Source organism: Coffea eugenioides, chromosome 10 (assembly GCF_003713205.1).
Source record: "Coffea eugenioides isolate CCC68of chromosome 10, Ceug_1.0, whole genome shotgun sequence".
NCBI classification, from domain to species: domain Eukaryota; kingdom Viridiplantae; phylum Streptophyta; class Magnoliopsida; order Gentianales; family Rubiaceae; genus Coffea; species Coffea eugenioides.
The window spans coordinates 8816213-8835388 of NC_040044.1; the positions used below are offsets into that span (position 1 = coordinate 8816213).

A 19176-nucleotide genomic window follows, 5' to 3' on the forward strand; every position below is an offset into this window, starting at 1 on the left:
GTGAATTTGGCCAGAAGGTAGCTTTGGAATATATTTCCTTTGTGATTTTGGCCCTCATTCCCGGTATACATACAAATTGACATTTCTTGAGGATTCTATTCCGGAATCTATGACCTCTTCCATATCAATTACTATTGTAGTTCCAGTTTGTGTAAAGTCATTTTCATCATTATATAATAATTAAGTTACAGTGTCTTTACGTTTTTTTTTTTTCATTTCTTATTTCTCCTTCACATAATTGCCATCTTTTCAGCTCTAATCAACACTGCTGCATACTTAACGTCAAAAGCACATATAGCTTCGTGGTTTATATTTTACCTGGGCATGCACAATGTTTTTTCTACCGCGGTTTAAGCCTCCTAATTTACACAGAGGCCACATGCTGTGCATGTGGTGGTGGTGGTTTGACCAAAAGATTTAAAGAAATGGAACAAACTACAAAACCAAAACTGTGTTAGCCTTAATATTATACTGCAGTTTAGGCATCTCTGAGTGTTCGCCACCTCATCACCTGCAATATTTTTTTCCCCTTTGAGCAGCAAGCATCTTGCTTCGCTCACCATCATATCTTTCAGACCAAGAACAGGTGCGGTTGAAATTTTAGTGTAATTGTTCAGTTATGATATCTTTTATATAATATGGTGTATTCTTATATAATTTTGTTGTAATCACAGATTTTACTCGTGTATATTTAGTCCATAAATACAATTGCGTTTGTAATAATACACCAAACTCTAGACGAAGTAAAATTAATTCTTACATTTTACAAATAAGAGCTTTCCAAAAATAAAAAGTACTTTCCAATCTTGACGAATATTGAAGTACTGTGCTTTTAATTTTGTCTTGTCCCTATAAATTCACGGTAGGGCAGCTTTTTTCTTTCTTTCTTTCTTTCATTCTCTGTCCTTTCTTTTTTACTAGAATTTGATGTTAATGGGTTTTTTTTTTGGGTGGAAGTTTGATGTTAATGGATGAAACTAGTGCAGAACATCTTAGAAGATGAGCTATTGTAAGATGATGTTCAGCAATCATGTTTATTTTCAAGGAATCACAAACATGAGTTTAGATAGGCAGGAAGGAAGGTTCGGAAAAGCATTGTTAGCGCATTGTCTGGGACTCCTTGCCTTAGTCTGCTCGTCCAGAAAGCGACCGCACTTGAGGCAGGGAAAGAAGCTTTGCGTAATCATCTGACAGGACTCGACTTGGTAGTAAAAAAATTGGACTAGGTTTGCTTATTGACGCTGAACAAGAAACATGCACGTAAACAAGAAACTCACATGGTGAAATTAAAATTTCAAGCGTAAAAGGAAAAAAAAAATCTCATGCAAACAATCCTTGAAAAAGTCAAGCTATGGTAAATTAGGTAGGAGCATATTGTGGGAGGAGGTCAAGCCATGTCTTCTGCCAGTAGACGATAGCCAATTTTCCTGAGACACCAAAGCTTGCCATTCCTTTGCTCCGCAAAAATGCCAGGCCCATAGCGGAATAACACTGTTCGTAAAAGCAAAGGAAGATGCAACCTGATGAAGATGATGGCAGGGAAACAGGCCACGATGGTGATGGGAATGTAAGCCCAGTTAAGCCTTGATTCAAGTGACAGTCCAATTGCCGTGCCGAACGATATCATCATTGTGACTACAGCAATAGACAGGAAAATTAGACCATTGACCAAAGTCTTGGGAAGTGCCTCCAGAAAATCTTCTACTGTATTTCGCGAGGTTTGAATCGAAAGGAACCTAAGCAGAGAAACTGCAGAGCATATCATGGATAATGCGTTTGCTATGGAAAATGCAGCGAAAAGTCTTTTCCTCGCCAGTATTGGCATGCCGGTCTCACTATCATTGCCACCGGGTACGGTGATCATAGCAGCAAATGCTACTGTTGCGACCAGAGTAGCTACGACCATGCACGAGTTTGATGTATCCTTCATCCATTCCTTTGCATCCTTCAGCAAATCTTTGTGCTCATCGAAGAATAATTCTCCAGGTGTTTTTTCATCCGAGTTCTTTTTTGTCCTTAACTCGTAATAGACTATTGCTTCCACTGCCTGCATACAGTGAATTAGGGGATTAATCTAGGTTTAAGCGTCAACTTCATTTGCTAATACTAGGGAAATTAATTTATAGTGAAACAACCATCATAACGCAAAATGAGAAAATTAAGGATCTACAAAAGGCATTAATTTGGGTACACTGTTACACTATCTGGTTTTCATTTCTATTCCACTATATATTTTAAAGTGATAATTTTCCATTTAATTTATACTTACTAGTCCTCATTTGGACAACTATCATCCTAAAATATGGTGTAATGTTAGCCGTAACACCAAAAATAGAATAAAGAAAAATCCAAAAGTATGATGTGTGCTTCAAACGGCCGGGGTTGGTTAAGTAAAAAACTTACGTGGATGAGAAAGTAATCCGAAATTACTACAACATTGCATTGTGTACCTCAAACCATTGCAATTCTCGCTGCATCTGAAATGCAGGACCGGGGACAGAATGGAGTTGAGGCATAGGAGCCAATTTTGCTGCCAAATGAAGGCAATTATTTTCCCCTTCATCGTTTAAATGGGCATAGGCCTTTGTGTTTTTTCCGATCAAAGTAACCATGAGATTGAATATCTCCACTCGACGATGCTCAATAGCTTCATGCAATAACAACCGTTTGGTAGTTTGGTCTGCATACCAAATTAGATCAGGAAAACGATTTAGACACTCTTGTACAAGTCGAAAAACTCCGTGCTCTGTGGCTAAGTGTAAGATTGGGGTATTGTCATTGGGGAAGAAGTATTCCTGAACAGAATTGTATCTTTTCTCTTCTATCTCCTCGCAGACAAAATCTACAAGTCTAAGTGCATGCAGGTGCCCTTTCTTTATTTCGGACAACTCCCTTACTCCTGCGGCAAACAGAAAGACAAGACAAGTCAGTATCCACAAGATTTACGTTTGCATTCTTTATTTCGGACAGCTCCCTTATTTCGAAACCTTACTTACAGAATAATGGTGTAGTATTTTTTCTTGATGTACTTTGAGTGCGATAACATGTTGGAAAAGTGAAAAATTGTTTGGAAAACCAACTTAGTGGTAAAAGAACTAATATCATTTACTGTTTCATTATTTTCCCCCAAAACAAATTAAAGTTATAAACAAAGATAAAGCAGACCCAAAACTTTAATACCTTTACTGAACTTGCTCAGAAATAGGAAGAATGAAACTGCTGTGCTTTTAGCAACATCTGCAGGTGAATGGAAGTTTTTGTGTTTTGTTTCCTCCGCATCAACTTGCACCACTAAAAGCAATGGAAAATTAGAATAACATCACACAAATTGGGAACTGATAAAATAAATCAAGATCGTACTCCATAGCAGTGCAGTTGATAGTCAGTACTAATAAATTCGAGTCATCTGAGAGGCAGAAGTCCCACTTGGGGGAAAACATCTTTATTTTGTGCTTCCCATTAGGCATCCCACTTGGGGGAGAATTTTTTTTACTTAATTAATAATAGTTTTCAAGCACACAAAAATAAAATTGGACCTAAAGTCCATAACTTGGCTCCGTTATTGAAGAGTTGTTAATTAGTAGCAAGATATCAGTAAGGTATTGGTTTTCACTTCGCATTTATACATTTGCTAAATTCCATTACCTTGGAATCTAGAGAGGCAAAGGTAAGTCTTTTTTCGTCTTCGAAATACTTATTACATTTCAAACAGAAAGTCTAATTACTTTAAATAAAGGCAGATTCAAGTAGATATTTGTTTGTCAAAGTTAAATAAAGAAAATTTTTTTCTAGAATATATAATATACAAATAAGAAAATCTCAGGATGAGGCTGTAAGAGAGTTTTTTTTTTTTTTTTTGAGAGAGTACTTACATGTATAGATCAATGATTTCCATAAAGAAAGTTTATGTCCATTCCGAAATGCTAAAGGCTGCATTGCAAGTACACGAAGTATGGACATTTTTTCATGATTTCGTTGAAAAGCTAATCGAGGATATTTCTTGAGCGTACGCAAAGCTGTATCTGCAAAAGAAACCTATTATCATTAGCAAAGTTGGTTTACAAGAACTTAATTTAGATATCAATTTTTGCAAAAGGTCCTTATTATTTCAGAGGCAAGGAAGGAAGTGGGGATATAGAGGGCAACCACCACCAAATCCAAGTTTTAGAAATTTATAATGTTTTTTCCGTCTTCAAATTTGAAAGTTTTTAAGAATTTTGTCCATGAATTTACGTCTTTTGTCCCTCACATAAGCTTCTTACCAATATTTTGCGTTGATTTCATAATCTTCAGGTCCTGTTGTTGCTCCTTTATTTATTTATTTATTTTGTTCAGTAAATTGTACTTATAGATAGACTTTTTTTTTTTAGATCTTAAGAAAAGTAAAGAAAACGTTCGATGGAATGGAATTTATCCTATATGGGCTTACCATAGGACCCCGAAGAAATGATTGCCACAATGAGATCAGCAGATGAATAACCCGTGAAGGGAAGACAAGGTTCTTTGTCCTCAGTAACTTGGTGGAGATAATCCACCATTTTCTTGCCGTCTGATGGATGTCGCCATTTAGCAGCATAGTAGAGGGGAGTAAGGAGATAGGGGTCCCCAAGGTTAGGCAAATCTGAGTTCTGCTCCACCATTGCTTTGGCAGCCCCCACATCTGCAGCTAAGGCCACGTGATGAAGAGCAGTGCAGCCAAGTGTGTCTCTGTCTTCAAGCTGCTCCTCAGATAGGGTCTTCACCAACTCCACCACAAACTTTGACTGGCCGCAGCTCGCCGCCACATGTAGGGCAGTCATGCCAAGGTTGGAGATTTTTCTTGTCTTGGCCTTTCTGTCGTTATCAAAGATGGCTTTAGCGGCTTTCCAATTCCCTTCCATTGCGGCTCTGTATAGTTTAGGGTGATTGGTTGACCCAGCTTCATCCTTTTGCCGACCGTACAATTCTACCACTTTGGCTGCTAACAGATTCGGAGGAATTCAGAAGGGACTCGTAATTTAAAAAAATTAGTGATCAATATTATCAATACATTCTCTTATCATACAGTTTCCATCAATAATAGTACTAATATAGTCCAATATAGTTTGTTATTCTTATTACTGTCATTTTTTTTACTTTCATAACACGGCATAACTTCTAAGTTTAACCATAAGATTTCTAATTATACCAGCTAACTATACCGGTCCATTAGCTTCTAATCTGTAATTTTTTGAACCATGTTTGAAAAGCATCGGCTACAACATAATTTAGTACGAGAAACTAATAGTACAATGTGATATAAATCCAGTGACGCACAGACTCAAACCAAAACTTTCCAATCATCCAAATTAACTACGAAATAGAACTTTGACATAAAGCTATACAATGTGATATAAATCAATTAAGCTTTGCATTTATATACCAAAAAAGCACAAAATGATTAATTCTTACCATCGTCCTTGTTTCTGTCTCTCAGAAACCTAAACACATCTTCCTCGGTCATAGGCTCAGCAGGTGACTCTACCTTGCGCGTTATCTCACTACCCGCGATATTTTTTCCTCTTCTAATTTTATCCACCGCTTCCTTGGTCACAGACTCAGAAGGTGTCTCTACCTTGCTCGCTAATGCACTATCCGTGATATTTTTTCCACTCATAGTTTTATGCAGCTCTTCCTTGGTCACCCTCTCAGCAGACTTCTCTGCCTTGCTTGATGTCTCACCACTCTCAATATTTTTTCCGCTCTTAATTTTTAGCATCTCTTCCATGCTCTGCATCTTACCAGCCTCGATATCATGCTGAGCCATCACAGTAGTAGGCCGATATATTCAGTTCTTTCAGCCTTTGCTTATATTTTATGATAATCGAGGTTCATGTTTAAACTAATTTATAGCTTAAAAAAGGCAGGCATTCCTCGTGTTACGTGCTCAAAAAACTTCCATTGTGACATTGTTAAGGAATGATCTCTTGAGTGTTGCGGGGTTAAGTTTTAAAGCATTAGAGTTTACTGATACGAGAATTCCAAAAACACAAAAGTACTCTCCAGCGGTGACGAATATTGAAGTACCGTGCTTTTAATTTTGTCTGGTCCCTCTAAAATCATGGCAGGGTACCCTTTCTCTTTCTTTCCTTTCTTAGTATTTCGATGTTAATGGATGAAAATGCTTGCCGAACATCACAGAAGATGTGCTATTGTAACATGATAAGAACTTTTCTTGTCTGCTTGTTTGTCTTTTGCCAACTTGCAAGTGAGATTTCTTGTTACAATTGGCACAAAAGAGAGAATCGCAAGGGATTTAGTATTCGGTAATTAATCGATTAATTTCTTATGCATTAGATAATAAATCACGTGCAACCTTTCTTCTTTCTTTTCAATTTGTGGTTTTGATGTTATTGAATAAAAAGGATTTAGGAACGTCTAAAATGATGAATTATTTGAACTAGAATAAAACTGTTCTTATCAGTTTCCTAGGTGGCGTCAAATATATTTAGATGTATAGAATTATTATTCGTGATTTCATTTAAATATCTTCCGCGATATAATTAAAAAAAATCTCAAGTAATAAAAAGATTATTTTGGTGTACAAGATTAGATTTGTTCTTAATTTATGTAATAATTGTCTCTAGTCTAGTTGAGGATAGTCGCCAGTATTAACGTAATTGAATAACTGTATCCGTGAAAAAAAGTTGCTTCTTATCTGTGAAATAAAATTTAGGAGCATAGGACAGAACAAAAATTCCTTAATATGCCCGAGAAAACTTCCTCTTAAACGTATTTGTGCAATGCAATTTGGATAGGTATTCTTTTTTCTCAAAATGACGAATTTTAACTAATATCACATTTTCTATATATCTTATGCCAACATTCCTCCAACTTTTGCCTATCCTATGTGCAATAAAATGTATTCCTTTTCTGTCCGACAAATTCCTCCTATATATCTGGAAGCATATGATTTGAAATAGACGCATCGAGAAATGATTCAGGCTAGCGTACAGAGAGTATCCAATTCGAATGAAAGAGAGTAACTGCTTTGATCTTTCATCTAATCATGTCATACCCCCTCTTATTTGCTGTTTTAAATTTTAGATGCTTCAAAATTCATCTAGTGAACTATTGTCAACCTTTGCGCGTCTCATTCTTGTATTTTGTTTATTGTTCTTTGGCTTGGTCTTCTCCTACTTTTTTTTTTCCCATTTCAAAGAAAATTTTCTGTTACTCAAATACAACGTCAGGTAAGCTGAATGAATAAATTATGGAGCTTTGGTTTATAATACTCTAATAAAACCACAAAACACTATTTCCTGCCACGTTTAATCATATTATTAAAATCTTCACGTGATCGTCCATCCCGATAAATTATGATTTTTGTTCTCTTTGGTCAGCCTTTCTTCTATTTACTCATGATAATCAAGTTTCACGTTTAGAAAAATTTATAGATTAAAAAAGGGATAATTTCAGAAACCTCCCCTGAGGTTTTTGATAATTTCATTAAGCTCCTTTAGATTTATATAATTATGGAAACCTCTCTTGGTGTGATAAAAAGATAACAATGCCCTTCAATAATTGTCAACTCATTGAAAAATTCTACCAAATATTAATCTCTCTCATCTATTATCAACTAATAATTTAAACTATAGTTTTTCCCATTTAACTATCTATTCTTTTTCTCCTACATACATTTTCCTTTTAAATGCATTTATTTATTATTATCAACCAATTATGTATTATCGCCACTAATAAAATCACCATACACACCAAACCACCAATACATACATATCTTGGTATCTATTTCCAATTCTCGATTTTCCATTATTATTAAATGGTTTCCTTGCACCCATTTTTGTTTCCAATTTTTGATATGCATTAGCAAATTGAAATTGTCAAATGACAAATTGAGTGCTAATTTCATTACCAAATTAGATGGAAATGAGATAGTGACAGTGATAAAAAAAAATTAAAATTAAGGATAGGAAGTGGAATAGGAACTAATTAGTATAGATTATATTGTTATGGTTGTCATGAAAAAAGGTGTTCTTGGTATATATTTATAACTGCATTGTGTTTCTATTTTTGATTTACAATTATTAATGTTATTCCTACAGAGAGAACTTGATTGATTTCAAACTATGTGCCAATGGAGTATATTGGATATTGATATTAGTAGTGATGGCTTAGATTGTTTTGTATTAGAAAAGTGGCAGCTATGGAATTGAAATTTAGAAATATTGATGAATATTGTTGTTTATTAAGTAAAATCTGATATTGATATGAGATCGTTAGTAAGCTTTTTGGTATCTGATGTAGCGTTTATACTTGATACAATGGTCTGCATCAGTAATTTTTAGATAAAAGAGGGATATTAAAACAAAGATAAGTGTTTATTTAATGGTGATTTGAATATTGATGGATAAGTAATAGTGATAGTAAGTAAAGATAAATGAAATACAGATTGTGAACCATTTTTTCCTTTACATTTTTGTTATCAATTATAACTCAAGGGCATCATAGGAATTTTGAGAAAAAGTATAGTCTTTTGGGCCTAAAATGTTACCTAATAGTGAAAATAAGGGAGGTAGGTGTAATTTTTAGAACTTGAGGGGAGCTTTCTGTAATTGTCAAAAACCTCAGAGGAGGTATGTTAAATTAACCCTAAAGAAAATAAAAGAAAAAGGGGCATTCCTTTTGTACATGCTCGAATCAAAAGTACTTCAACTCATGTGACATTGTTGGGAATGATCTCTTGAGTGTTGCAGGGTTAAGTTTTGGAATTAGATTTTGCTGATAAAAAGAGTATTCCAAAAACAAAAAGAGCTTTTAATTTTGTCTGGTCACCACATAATCATGGCAGGGGATGTTCTGTTTGTTTCTTCTTTTAGTATTTTGATGTTTATGGATGAAAGGATTGGTCAGCATCTGAGATGATGAATTATTCCAACATGATGAAAGCTGTTCTTATTAGCTTAATTATCTTTTGCCTACTCATTGATTTAGTACTAGACAATGAAGTAATTCCATATACACTAGGAACTTAAGAATGGGTAGGATAGATTGATTAAGGTGTAGATCTATAAAGAATTTTATTTGAATGTTTTTTGCGACATAGAGTTACAAAAAAAAGATAATTTGGGTGTACGAAGATTAAGTTATATTGTCTCTAAACAAAATGAGGATAGTCTTCAGTATTAAAGTAATTTACTAAGCGTGGATTGAAATTTAAGAGACACAGGATAGGGCAAAAGCATAGTACTAGCTTTAGGAATTGTCTAGGAATCTGGTACGTTCATTTTTCTAGTTCTCACCCTTTTCTTCTGAACTGGGGCCTCTGGGCAGGTCGGAAGTTTTGGTGGATTATCAATCAAGACGCCGTGACATGAGCCGCATAATATAAGAAAATTAATCTAATACTGCCAAGGAGCAAAGAGAAGCCTGGTTCACAATCGTAAGAGAAAAATTATTTTGGTTCAGAAGTTTAAATTTTTAGTTAATTTTAAGTGATGATTGTCTCTAATTTACTTAAGGAATGTCTCCTGTATTGGCGTCATTAGATAAGCCTGGAATAAAGTTTAGAAACATAGGACAAAAAAGTACATTAATTTGCTCTTTTCTGGGATTGACTGGTTTCTGCAATGCAACTTTATCACCAGCATACTACACTAGCTTTAAGAGAATCTATTGAGTGATTGCTGCATTCATTTCTCGGTTCTCACCCTTTATCTTTTGTCTGGCCATGCAAAAAACTTGGCAGATTATCAAGCAAGCCACCGGGAGCTGCAGTGATTAGTTTAAGAATACGCTGTAAGGATGAATATTCTTCCCTTGTGAACATATGGATTCCAGGCTAGCCTTGTGATAGAATACAGGCAGATAGAGTAATCAAAAACTCTCTTCAGAAATTGAGCGATGAGAGATGGTCTGCCGTTTTAGACGGGTTTTAGTAAAACCGTTTTGCCATGTTAAGTGCTGTTTTACGCTAGCAGTTAACAGGTCACTTCATGTTCAGAATATGTAACAAGTTCCATCATCAATTTGGTCAGAGTATTTGTGACTTTGGACAGAAGGTAGCTTTGGAATATATTTCCTTTGTGTTCTTGATCCTCATTCCCTGTTTACTTACAAATCGGCATTTCTTGAGGATTCTATTCCAGAATCTATGACCTCTTCCATATCAATTACTATTTTAATTCCAGTTTGTGTAAAGTCATTTTCATCATTATATAATAATTAATTTACAATGTCTTTATGCTTTTTTTTTTCATTTCTTATTTCTCCTTCACATAATTGCCATCTTTGCACGTCTAATCAACACTGCTGCTACTCAATGTCAAACCGTTGCAATTCTCGCTGCATATGAAATGCAAGACCAGGGACAGAATGGAGTCGAGGCATAGAAGCCAATTTTGCTCCCAAATGAAGGCAATTATTTGCCCCTTCAACGTTTAAATGGGCATGGGCCTTTGTGTTTTTTCCGATCAAAGCAACCATGAGATTGAATATCTCCACTCGACGACGATGCTCAATAGCTGCATGCAATAACAACCGTTCGGTATGTTTGTCTGCATACCAAATTAGATCAAGAAAACGATTTAAACACTCTTGTACAAGTTGAAAAACTCCATGCTCTATGGCTAAGTGTAAGATAGGGGTATTGTCATTGGGGAAGAAGTATTCCTGAACAAAATTGATATCTTTCTCTTCTATCTCCTCGCAGACAAAATCTACAAGTCTAAGTTCTTTATTTCCGACAGCTCCCTTATTCGTGCGTCAAGTAGAAAGACAAGCCAGGTAAGTATGCAAAAGATTTACGTTTGCATTGAAATGAAGTATAGTTGGAAACCTTACTTACAGAATAATGGTGTAGTATTTTTTCTTGATGTACTTTAAGTGAGATAACATGTTGGAAAAGTAAAAAGTTGTTTGGAAAACCAACTTAGTGGCAAAAGAACTAATATCATTTACTGTTTCATTATTTTCCCCCAAAACAAATTAAAGTTATAAAAAAAGATAAAGCAGACACAAAACTTTAATACCTTTACTGAACTTGCTCAGAAATACGAAGAATGAAATTGCTGTGCTTTTAGCAACATCTGCAGGTGAATGGAAGTTTTTGTGTTTTGTTTCCTCCGCATCAACTTGCACCACTAAAAGCAATGGAAAATTAGAATAACATCACACAAATTGGGAACTGATAAAATAAATCAAGATCGTACTCCATAGCAGTGGAGTTTAGAACTTGAGGGGAGCTTTCTGTAATTGTCAAAAACCTCAGAGGAGGTATGTTAAATTAACCCTAAAGAAAATAAAAGAAAAAGTGGGCATTCCTTTTGTACATGCTCGAGTACTTCAACTCATGTGACATTGTTAGGCGCTCTTGAGTGTTGCAGGGTTAAGTTTTGGAATTAGATTTTGCTTCTTTTTTGCTTCTTCTTATCTCTCTCACAAGAAACACTCTCTCCGCAACAAACTATCCTCTGCAAATTATCTCGAACGCCAAAACACTTGGAGTTTTTTTTTGCCAAATCTCCCTGCAAACAAACTTTCCTTATTTTCCCATTGAAGGTATGTAATTGCATGGTAATTTTTTTTTATTTTGTGAGCAATTAGATAATGCTTTTGCTAAATGTCACCGTAAAGAAGTTTTCCATTCTTCAAGTTGTTCCCTTTTTTTCTTGAGATTTTATTGGACATTATTAGCTATTCTTGAAACTGTGTACTGTATTGTGTTGAATTGTGAGGGTTAAGTTTTAAAGTTTGCCATAAATTGATTACATTTAGAATTAGTCCCATCTGTTTGAGATTGAAATGGATGTAGTAATAGTTTATGATTTGAGTGCATTTGTTGTTCAGCTTTATTCCTCTCGGTTGTCTACTTGATTCGTGCGACTATTTTGTTACGGATTTGTTGCCCATAACCTGTTCGATAAAATGTCAAGTAGATAACCGAGAAACTGGTGAATCTTAGAAAAGTGATAGTCAGTACTGATAAATTCGAGCCATCTGAGAGGTAGAAGTACTATATTTGATAGATGGGTAAACAGCTTTATTATTTTGTGTTTCCCATTAGGCATCCCACTTGGGGGAGAAATTTTTTTAACTTAATTAATAATAGTTTTCAAGCACACAAAAATAAAATTGGACCTAAGTCCATAACTTGGCTCCATTAAAGAAGAGTTGTTAATTAGTAGCAAGATATCAGTAAGGTATTGATTTTCCACTTCACATTTATACATTTGCTAAATTCCATTACCTTGGAATCTAGAGAGGCAAAGGTAATTCTTTTTCCGTCTTCGAAATACTTATTGCATTTCAAATAGAATGTCTAATTACTTTAACTAAACGCAGATTCAAGTAGATATTTGTCAAAGTTAAATAAAGAAAAAAAATTTCTAGAATATATCATATACAAACCAGAAAATCTCAGGAAGAGGCTGTAAGAGAGTTTATCTACTTTTTTTTTTTCTTGAGAGAGTACTTACACCCATAGATCAATGATTTCCATAAAGAAAGTTTATGTCCATTCCGAAATGCTAAAGGCTGCATTGCAAGTACACGAAGTATGGACTTACTTTCATTATTTGTTTCAAGAGCTAATGCAGGATATCTCTTGAGCGTACTCAAAGCTGTATCTGCAAAAGGTCCTTATTATTTCAGAGGCAAGGAAGGAAGTGGGGATATTGAGAGCAACCACCCCCAAACCCAAGTTTTAGAAATTTATGTTTTTTCCCTCATCAAATTTGAAAGTTTGTTAAGAATTTTGTCCATGAATTTATGTCTTTGTTCCTCACATAAGCTTCTTACTAATATTTTGTGTTGATTTCATAAGCTTCACGTCCTGTTGTTGTTCCTTTATTTATTTATTCTGTTCAGTAAATTGTACTTATATATAGACTTTTTTTTTAGATCTAAAGAAAAGTAAAGAAAATGTTCGATGGAATGGAATCTATCCTATATGGGCTTACCATAGGACCCCGAAGAAATGATTGCCACAATGAGATCAGCAGATGAATAACCCGTGAAGGGATAACAAGGTTCTTTGTCCTCAGTAACTTGGTGGAGATAATCCACCATTTTCTTGTCGTCTGAGGGATGTCGCCATTTAGCAGCAAATGGGTTATAGGTTTCCCCAAGGTGAGGCAAATCTGAGTTCTTCTCCACCATTGCTTTGGCAGCCCCCACATTTGCAGCTAAGGCCACGTGATGAAGAGCAGTGCAGCCATGTGTGTCTCTGTCTTCAAGCTGCTTCTTACTTAGTTTCTTGACCATTTCCACCACAAACTCTGACTGGCCACAGCTCGCCGCCACATGAAGGGCAGTACTCATGCCCAGGTTGGAGATTTTTCTTGTCTTGGCCTTTCTGTCAATATCAAAGATGGCTTTAGCGTCTTTCCAATTCCCTTCCATTGCAGCTCTGTATAGTTTAGGCTGATTGGTTGACTCAGCTTTATCCTTTTGCTGATCGTATAATTCTACCATTTTGGCTGCTAGCAGATTCGGAGGAATTCAGAAGGGACTCTTAATTGAAAAAAAAAATAGTGATCTTATCAAATTAAATATTATCAATACATTCTCTTATCATACAGTTTCCATCAATAATAGTACTAACTAATAAAGTCCAAAATAGTTTGTTATTCTTATTATTGTCATTGTTTTTAAACCTTCATAACACAGCATAACTTCTAAGTTTAACCATCAGATTTCTAATTATACTAGCATTCATTAAGGATTTGTTGCAAATACAAGAAGCCCTAAATTTCACCGCGGATATGAAACTCCCTAAAAAGTAATACAAATACTAGCACACTATTTTATTACTCTTAAAAACTTATACAAAAATAAGGTTTGAATACTTATAACTAAAATGATTGGTAGGCCGGCTTAATCAGGGCTGAGCCCATATTTCTCCAACGCTAGATGCTTAGAGATTTGTGTAGTTTGAATTTTCTGAATTGAGTGGACAGGTCGAGTTCGGATTGATCTAACCTAATTTGTTGACTATAGAGTAGCTGGTCTAAAGAAGATTTTGAAAATTTTTTATTTTATTCACCACACTAATAATGCACAAGATTTATGTGATACATACATACATACATATATAGCCTAGGAAGTGAAGAGTTCTATTTTGTTTTCTTTTTTTGTTTTTTGGGTACTGAAAAGTGTAGGAGGCAAAGATCACTACAATGTCAGAGCTGATAATTAGCTTCTAATCTGTAATTTTTAAAACCATGTTTGAAAAGCATCGGCTACAATATGATTTAGTACGAGAAACCAAGATCACAGGGTTATGAATCCAGTGCAGCGAAGATTCAAACCAAAACTTTCCAATCTACCCAAATCAACTACGAAAGAGAACATTAACATAAAGCTATATAAAGTATTATAAATTAATATACCAGAAAAGCACAAAATGATTAATTCTTTCCACTGTCCATATTTTTTCTGCTTCTCAGAAATCTAAGCACATCTTCTTTGGTCACAGTCTCCACATGCGTCTCTACCTTGCTCACTATCTCACTTCCTGCGATAGCTTAAAGGGAATTAGCTCTATACGCACTACAACAAAAATGGCTTTTCTTGATATGCCTACAAGGACACTTGTTGGTTTGTGTTATTATAGTACTTTTATTATGACACTTATTATCAACTCAATAATGTATACATTAATTTTTTTTTATTTTATCTGATATAAGAATAATAATTTGCCTTTAGACTACCTATTATGATACTTGAGAAAATATGAGATATACCAAAAAAAGAAGGAAAGGCACAAAACAACATCGTAGTGAATTGGCGGAAGATTCATTTGCTTAAAACTTTCATTTTGCCGGCCAAAACACTTAGTCAAATTTTGCTTCTTCTTATCTCTCTCACAAGAAACACTCTCTCCGCAACAAACTATCCTCTGCAAATTATCTCGAACGCCAAAACACTTGAAGTTTTTTTTTGCCAAATCTCCCTGCAAACAAACTTTCCTTACTTTTCCATTGAAGGTATGTAATTGCATGGTAATTTTTTTTTTTTTTGTGAGCAATTAGATAATGCTTTTGCTAAATGTCACCGTAAAGAAGTTTTCCATTCTTCAAGTTGTTCCCTTTTTTTCTTGAGATTTTATTGGACATTATTAGCTATTCTTGAAACTGTGTACTGTATTGTGTTGAATTGTGAGGGTTAAGTTTTAAAGTTTGCCCTAAATTGATTACATTTATAATTAGTCCCATCTGTTTGAGATTGAAATGGATGTAGTAATAGTATATGATTTGAGTGCATTTGTTGTTCAGCTTTATTCCTCTCGGTTGTCTACTTGATTCGTGCGACTATTTTGTTACGGATTTGTTGCCCATAACCTGTTTGATAAAATGTCAAGTAGATAACCGAGAAACTGGTGAATCTTAGAAAAGTGATTACAGATAAATCTCATGTCACCAGATATTTCATGTGAAAGAGTCTTACAAGGATACATGTTGATAGGCCAGTGAAAGAGAGAACCTAGTTTATTCAATTTGAATTAATGCACTTGATTTAATAGAAGCATCATTGAGTCTCTTGCATCCGTATGACCCGATTAGGGTTTATGACCAAGCATACACCCTTCCACAGCTAGCTAGAGAGGCAGTCAGGATGGACAAACTAGGTTTTCCTTCTCTTAGACTTATTAAAGGACTGTCTGTGTGACCGGCCTATGCTCAATTTGTAGGTTTGTGTTACGGGCAATAAAATAAAAGGGGTCTTTACCTCAAAAAAAAAAACTGAAGCATCTTTGCTAACTGCTACTCGAATTGAGCACTGTTGTCTTTACAGATTTCTTTTAATTCCTGCTTAAGAGGAAAAAAAAAAAGTAACAACCAGTTCTTAATTGTGATATATGGTAGTGTTTGAAAGAAGTGACAGTAAAGTCTTGCGCCTTTTGCCCCAAAAAAAAAAAGATTTGCAGATATTTGATCCCTCATTTGCCGACAGACTCTTATCTTTATTTCAGTTTTATTTCATTATTCGCATGTAGATATCTAGCTGTGTCCCATCTAACTACATGGCACGGCAATTTGACATCAATGAGAGGATGAGGGGGGCATTCTTATTGATTGGCTGATAGAGGTAAAGAAATAATTTCACATTACTTTGGCATTCCTACAAATTCTGAACTGTCAGAAGTAAGAAAAAGGTTGCGGCTAACACTGTAGTTCTGAATGTACATGTGCATTACAAGTTTGAACTGATGGATGAGACCTTGTATTTAACTTTCAATCTAATAGATAGGTTCTTAAAAACAGTCTCTGTGGTACGCAAGAAACTTCAACTTGTTGGAGTGACAGCAATGCTTCTGGCTTGTAAGTATGAAGAAGTCTCTGTTCCTGTCGTTGAAGACCTCATATTGATTTCTGACAGGGCTTACTCCAGAAATGACATGCTTGAGATAGTAGATTTGTTATGACATCTATTGTCTATGAGTTGATCTTTGATATATGAAGGTTTCCTTTGTCATATAACTAAAATTGAACTGTGACTTGCTGCAGGAGAGCTTAATGATCAATACCTTGCAGTTTAATCTTTTAGTGCCTACTCCTTATGTCTTCATGAGGCGCTTTCTTAAAGCTGCTCAATCTAATAAAAAGGTATTGTTTCGTATTTAGTGTATGTGAATTTTTTGCACTATCTTGATCTGCCTAATAACTGACAATAATCTTCTTATGACTAGTTGGAGCTTCTGTCCTTCTTTATCGTTAAGCTGTGCCTCTTCGAGTATGAAATGCTTAGGTTCCCCCCGTCTCTCTTAGCAGCAGCAGCAATCTTTACTGCACAATGCTCTGTCAATGGGTTCAAGAAGTGGACTAAGATATGCGAGAGACATACAAACTACACTGAAGATTAGCTTTTGTAAGTGGTTCCTTATGCTTTTCACACATTAATGAATTTTTTCATAAAAGGTAATGGTGGCTTTTGTATTATGTATACTTTATAAAAAATTTATTGTGAATTTATGTTAATTTTCTTTTTCCTAATTATGTTTCAGAAAAGGTTTGTTTTGCCTATGGGACTGGAAGCTTGGACCTTAAGATCTATTGGCAAAAAATGGAGAAGCTGGAAGGCAGATTTAAAGGCTACATATTTTGATCCTACTGTGCCAAATGCTGAAGCTCGGTTTCAAAAGGATGTAAGGGTTCAGGAAGAGCAATGGATAAAATTTTGGACTTATTGGAAAAGTGAAGAAGCGAAGGTACAAATCAGCTACAACATTCTTAATAAAATTGTGTTTATTCAATGCTGTAATCTTGGTTATGATTTTGAAATTTAGAAACTAAGTGAGAGGAACAAGAAAGCTAGAGGGGAAAAGAAGATGAACCACACAACCGGAAAAAAGTCATTTGCTCATCTTCGGAACCACATTGGATGAGGTCGGGGGACAAGCTCTTGGACCAAACTAGTATGAAATACAGATACAAGTTGCAATGAGTCCAAGTGACCAATTGATTAGACCGTATGATTTGCAACAAACAATTCAAGATGCACTTGGTGCACCAATTGCTTGGCCTTGTCATTTGGTAATATATGCACTTACTTACATTGTGGCTTTTATGGAATTTTATTGCTAGCTAGGATGATCTAATGATCCCAACAAACTTTGTGCACAGGTGAACCAGCTGAAGATTGATGGGGTATTCGTGGTCATGACTGAAGGTTCTCATTTCATTGGAAAGTTTGGAAGCTACTGCAAGTTCTTTCTACTTGTTAGGGAAGAGAATCTTTTAGTTTGTGCACAAGAGAATCTTTCAAGTTTGTCCTTGTTAGGGATTTGCTATTGACAACAGGTATTTTGGGAGGAAAACATCTAGTCACAGTATTATGAGTGACCAACTAGTATTTATAGGAGTACAAACCTAACAAACTATTTACAAGAAAACCCTTACTAATTTATTATCTACAAGAATACTTATATTCTCTTGACACTCCCCCTCAAGTTGGAGCATATATATCATAAGCACCCAACTTGTTACAAATGTATTTCACCCTAGAGCCCTCTAAACTCTTGGTAAACACATCAGTCAATTGATCTACAGACGGTACATGAGATGTCTTGATGACCCCGTCAAGCAATTTCTCTCGAATGAAATGACAATCAACTTCAATATGTTTTGTCTTTTCATGAAACACTGGATTAGACGCAATATGAACAGCCGCCTGATTATCACACACTAAATTCATAGGCTGTTTATGCTCAAACCCAAGTTCCAGTAACATGCTCTTCAACCAAACCAACTCACACACAGTGTGAGCCATAGCGCGGTATTCAGATTCTGCACTTGATCTGGATACAACTGTTTGCTTCTTACTCTTCCACGACACTAAATTACCACCAACAAACACACAATATCCTGTAGTCGATCTTCGATCTGAGGCAGAACCAGCCCAATCTGCATCACTATATCCTTCAATATCAGTGTGTCCATGATTTTGATACAGCAACCCTTTTCCAGGAGCACTCTTAAGATACCTGAGAATCCGTATAACAGCATCCCAATGACTAGTACGAGGGGTATCAAGAAATTGACTCACAACACTCACTGCAAACGAAATGTCAGGTCTCGTTACAGTGAGATAATTTAATTTACCCATAAGTCTTCGATATTGCTTAGGATCATCAAGTAATGCACCTTGATCTCCTGCTAATTTCACATTGGGATCCATAGGAGTATCCACAGGTCGACAACCTAACATCCCAACTTCACTCAACATATCGAGTACATATTTTCTTTGACATAAATAAATCCCATATTTAGACCGAGCTACCTCAATACCCAGAAAATACTGTAGATGACCTAAATCCTTTGTCTGAAAGTTTGCCTGCAGATTGGATTTAAGTTTCTGGATCCCCACAACATCATCACCTGTAATCACAATGTCATCCATATAAATAACTAATAAAATTTTACCAGCATTAGAATACCGATAAAATACAGAGTGATCTACTCCACATCTTGTCAGACCGAACTCCATGACAACACTACTAAACCGGCCAAACCAAGCCCTCGGAGACTGTTTCAATCCATATAAGGATTTTTTCAAACGACAAACCAACCGCGGATTCTCCCCCTGAACAACAAATCCAGGAGGTTGTTCCATATATACCTCTTCTTTCAAATCTCCATGCAGAAATGCATTTTTCACATCCAACTGATGCAATGGCCAATTATAAGTTGCTGCCAAAGA

At 35.4% G+C, this 19176-nt stretch overlaps 2 protein-coding genes and 1 pseudogene across 2 annotated transcripts; 1 reads left to right on the top strand and 2 right to left on the bottom strand.

Annotated features, from left to right (window-relative positions):
• Window positions 1–1387: 1387 nt before the first annotated feature.
• Window positions 1388–5755, bottom strand: LOC113750349. Its single transcript, XM_027294340.1, has 6 exons — window positions 5431–5755; window positions 4430–4957; window positions 3873–4022; window positions 3181–3291; window positions 2451–2899; window positions 1388–2047 (listed from the first exon to the last, which is right to left on the bottom strand). The coding sequence occupies exons 1-6, from the start codon at window positions 5753–5755 to the stop codon at window positions 1388–1390; spliced, it is 2223 nt and encodes a 740-aa protein (XP_027150141.1).
• Window positions 5756–10290: 4535 nt separating this feature from the next.
• LOC113750350 lies at window positions 10291–13449 on the bottom strand. Its single transcript, XM_027294341.1, has 4 exons — window positions 12936–13449; window positions 12543–12602; window positions 11007–11117; window positions 10291–10532 (listed from the first exon to the last, which is right to left on the bottom strand). Exons 1-4 carry the CDS (start codon window positions 13447–13449, stop codon window positions 10291–10293), a joined length of 927 nt encoding a protein of 308 aa, XP_027150142.1.
• A 1088-nt stretch (window positions 13450–14537) lies between these two features.
• Window positions 14538–16849, top strand: LOC113750351 (annotated as a pseudogene).
• Window positions 16850–19176: the final 2327 nt, after the last annotated feature.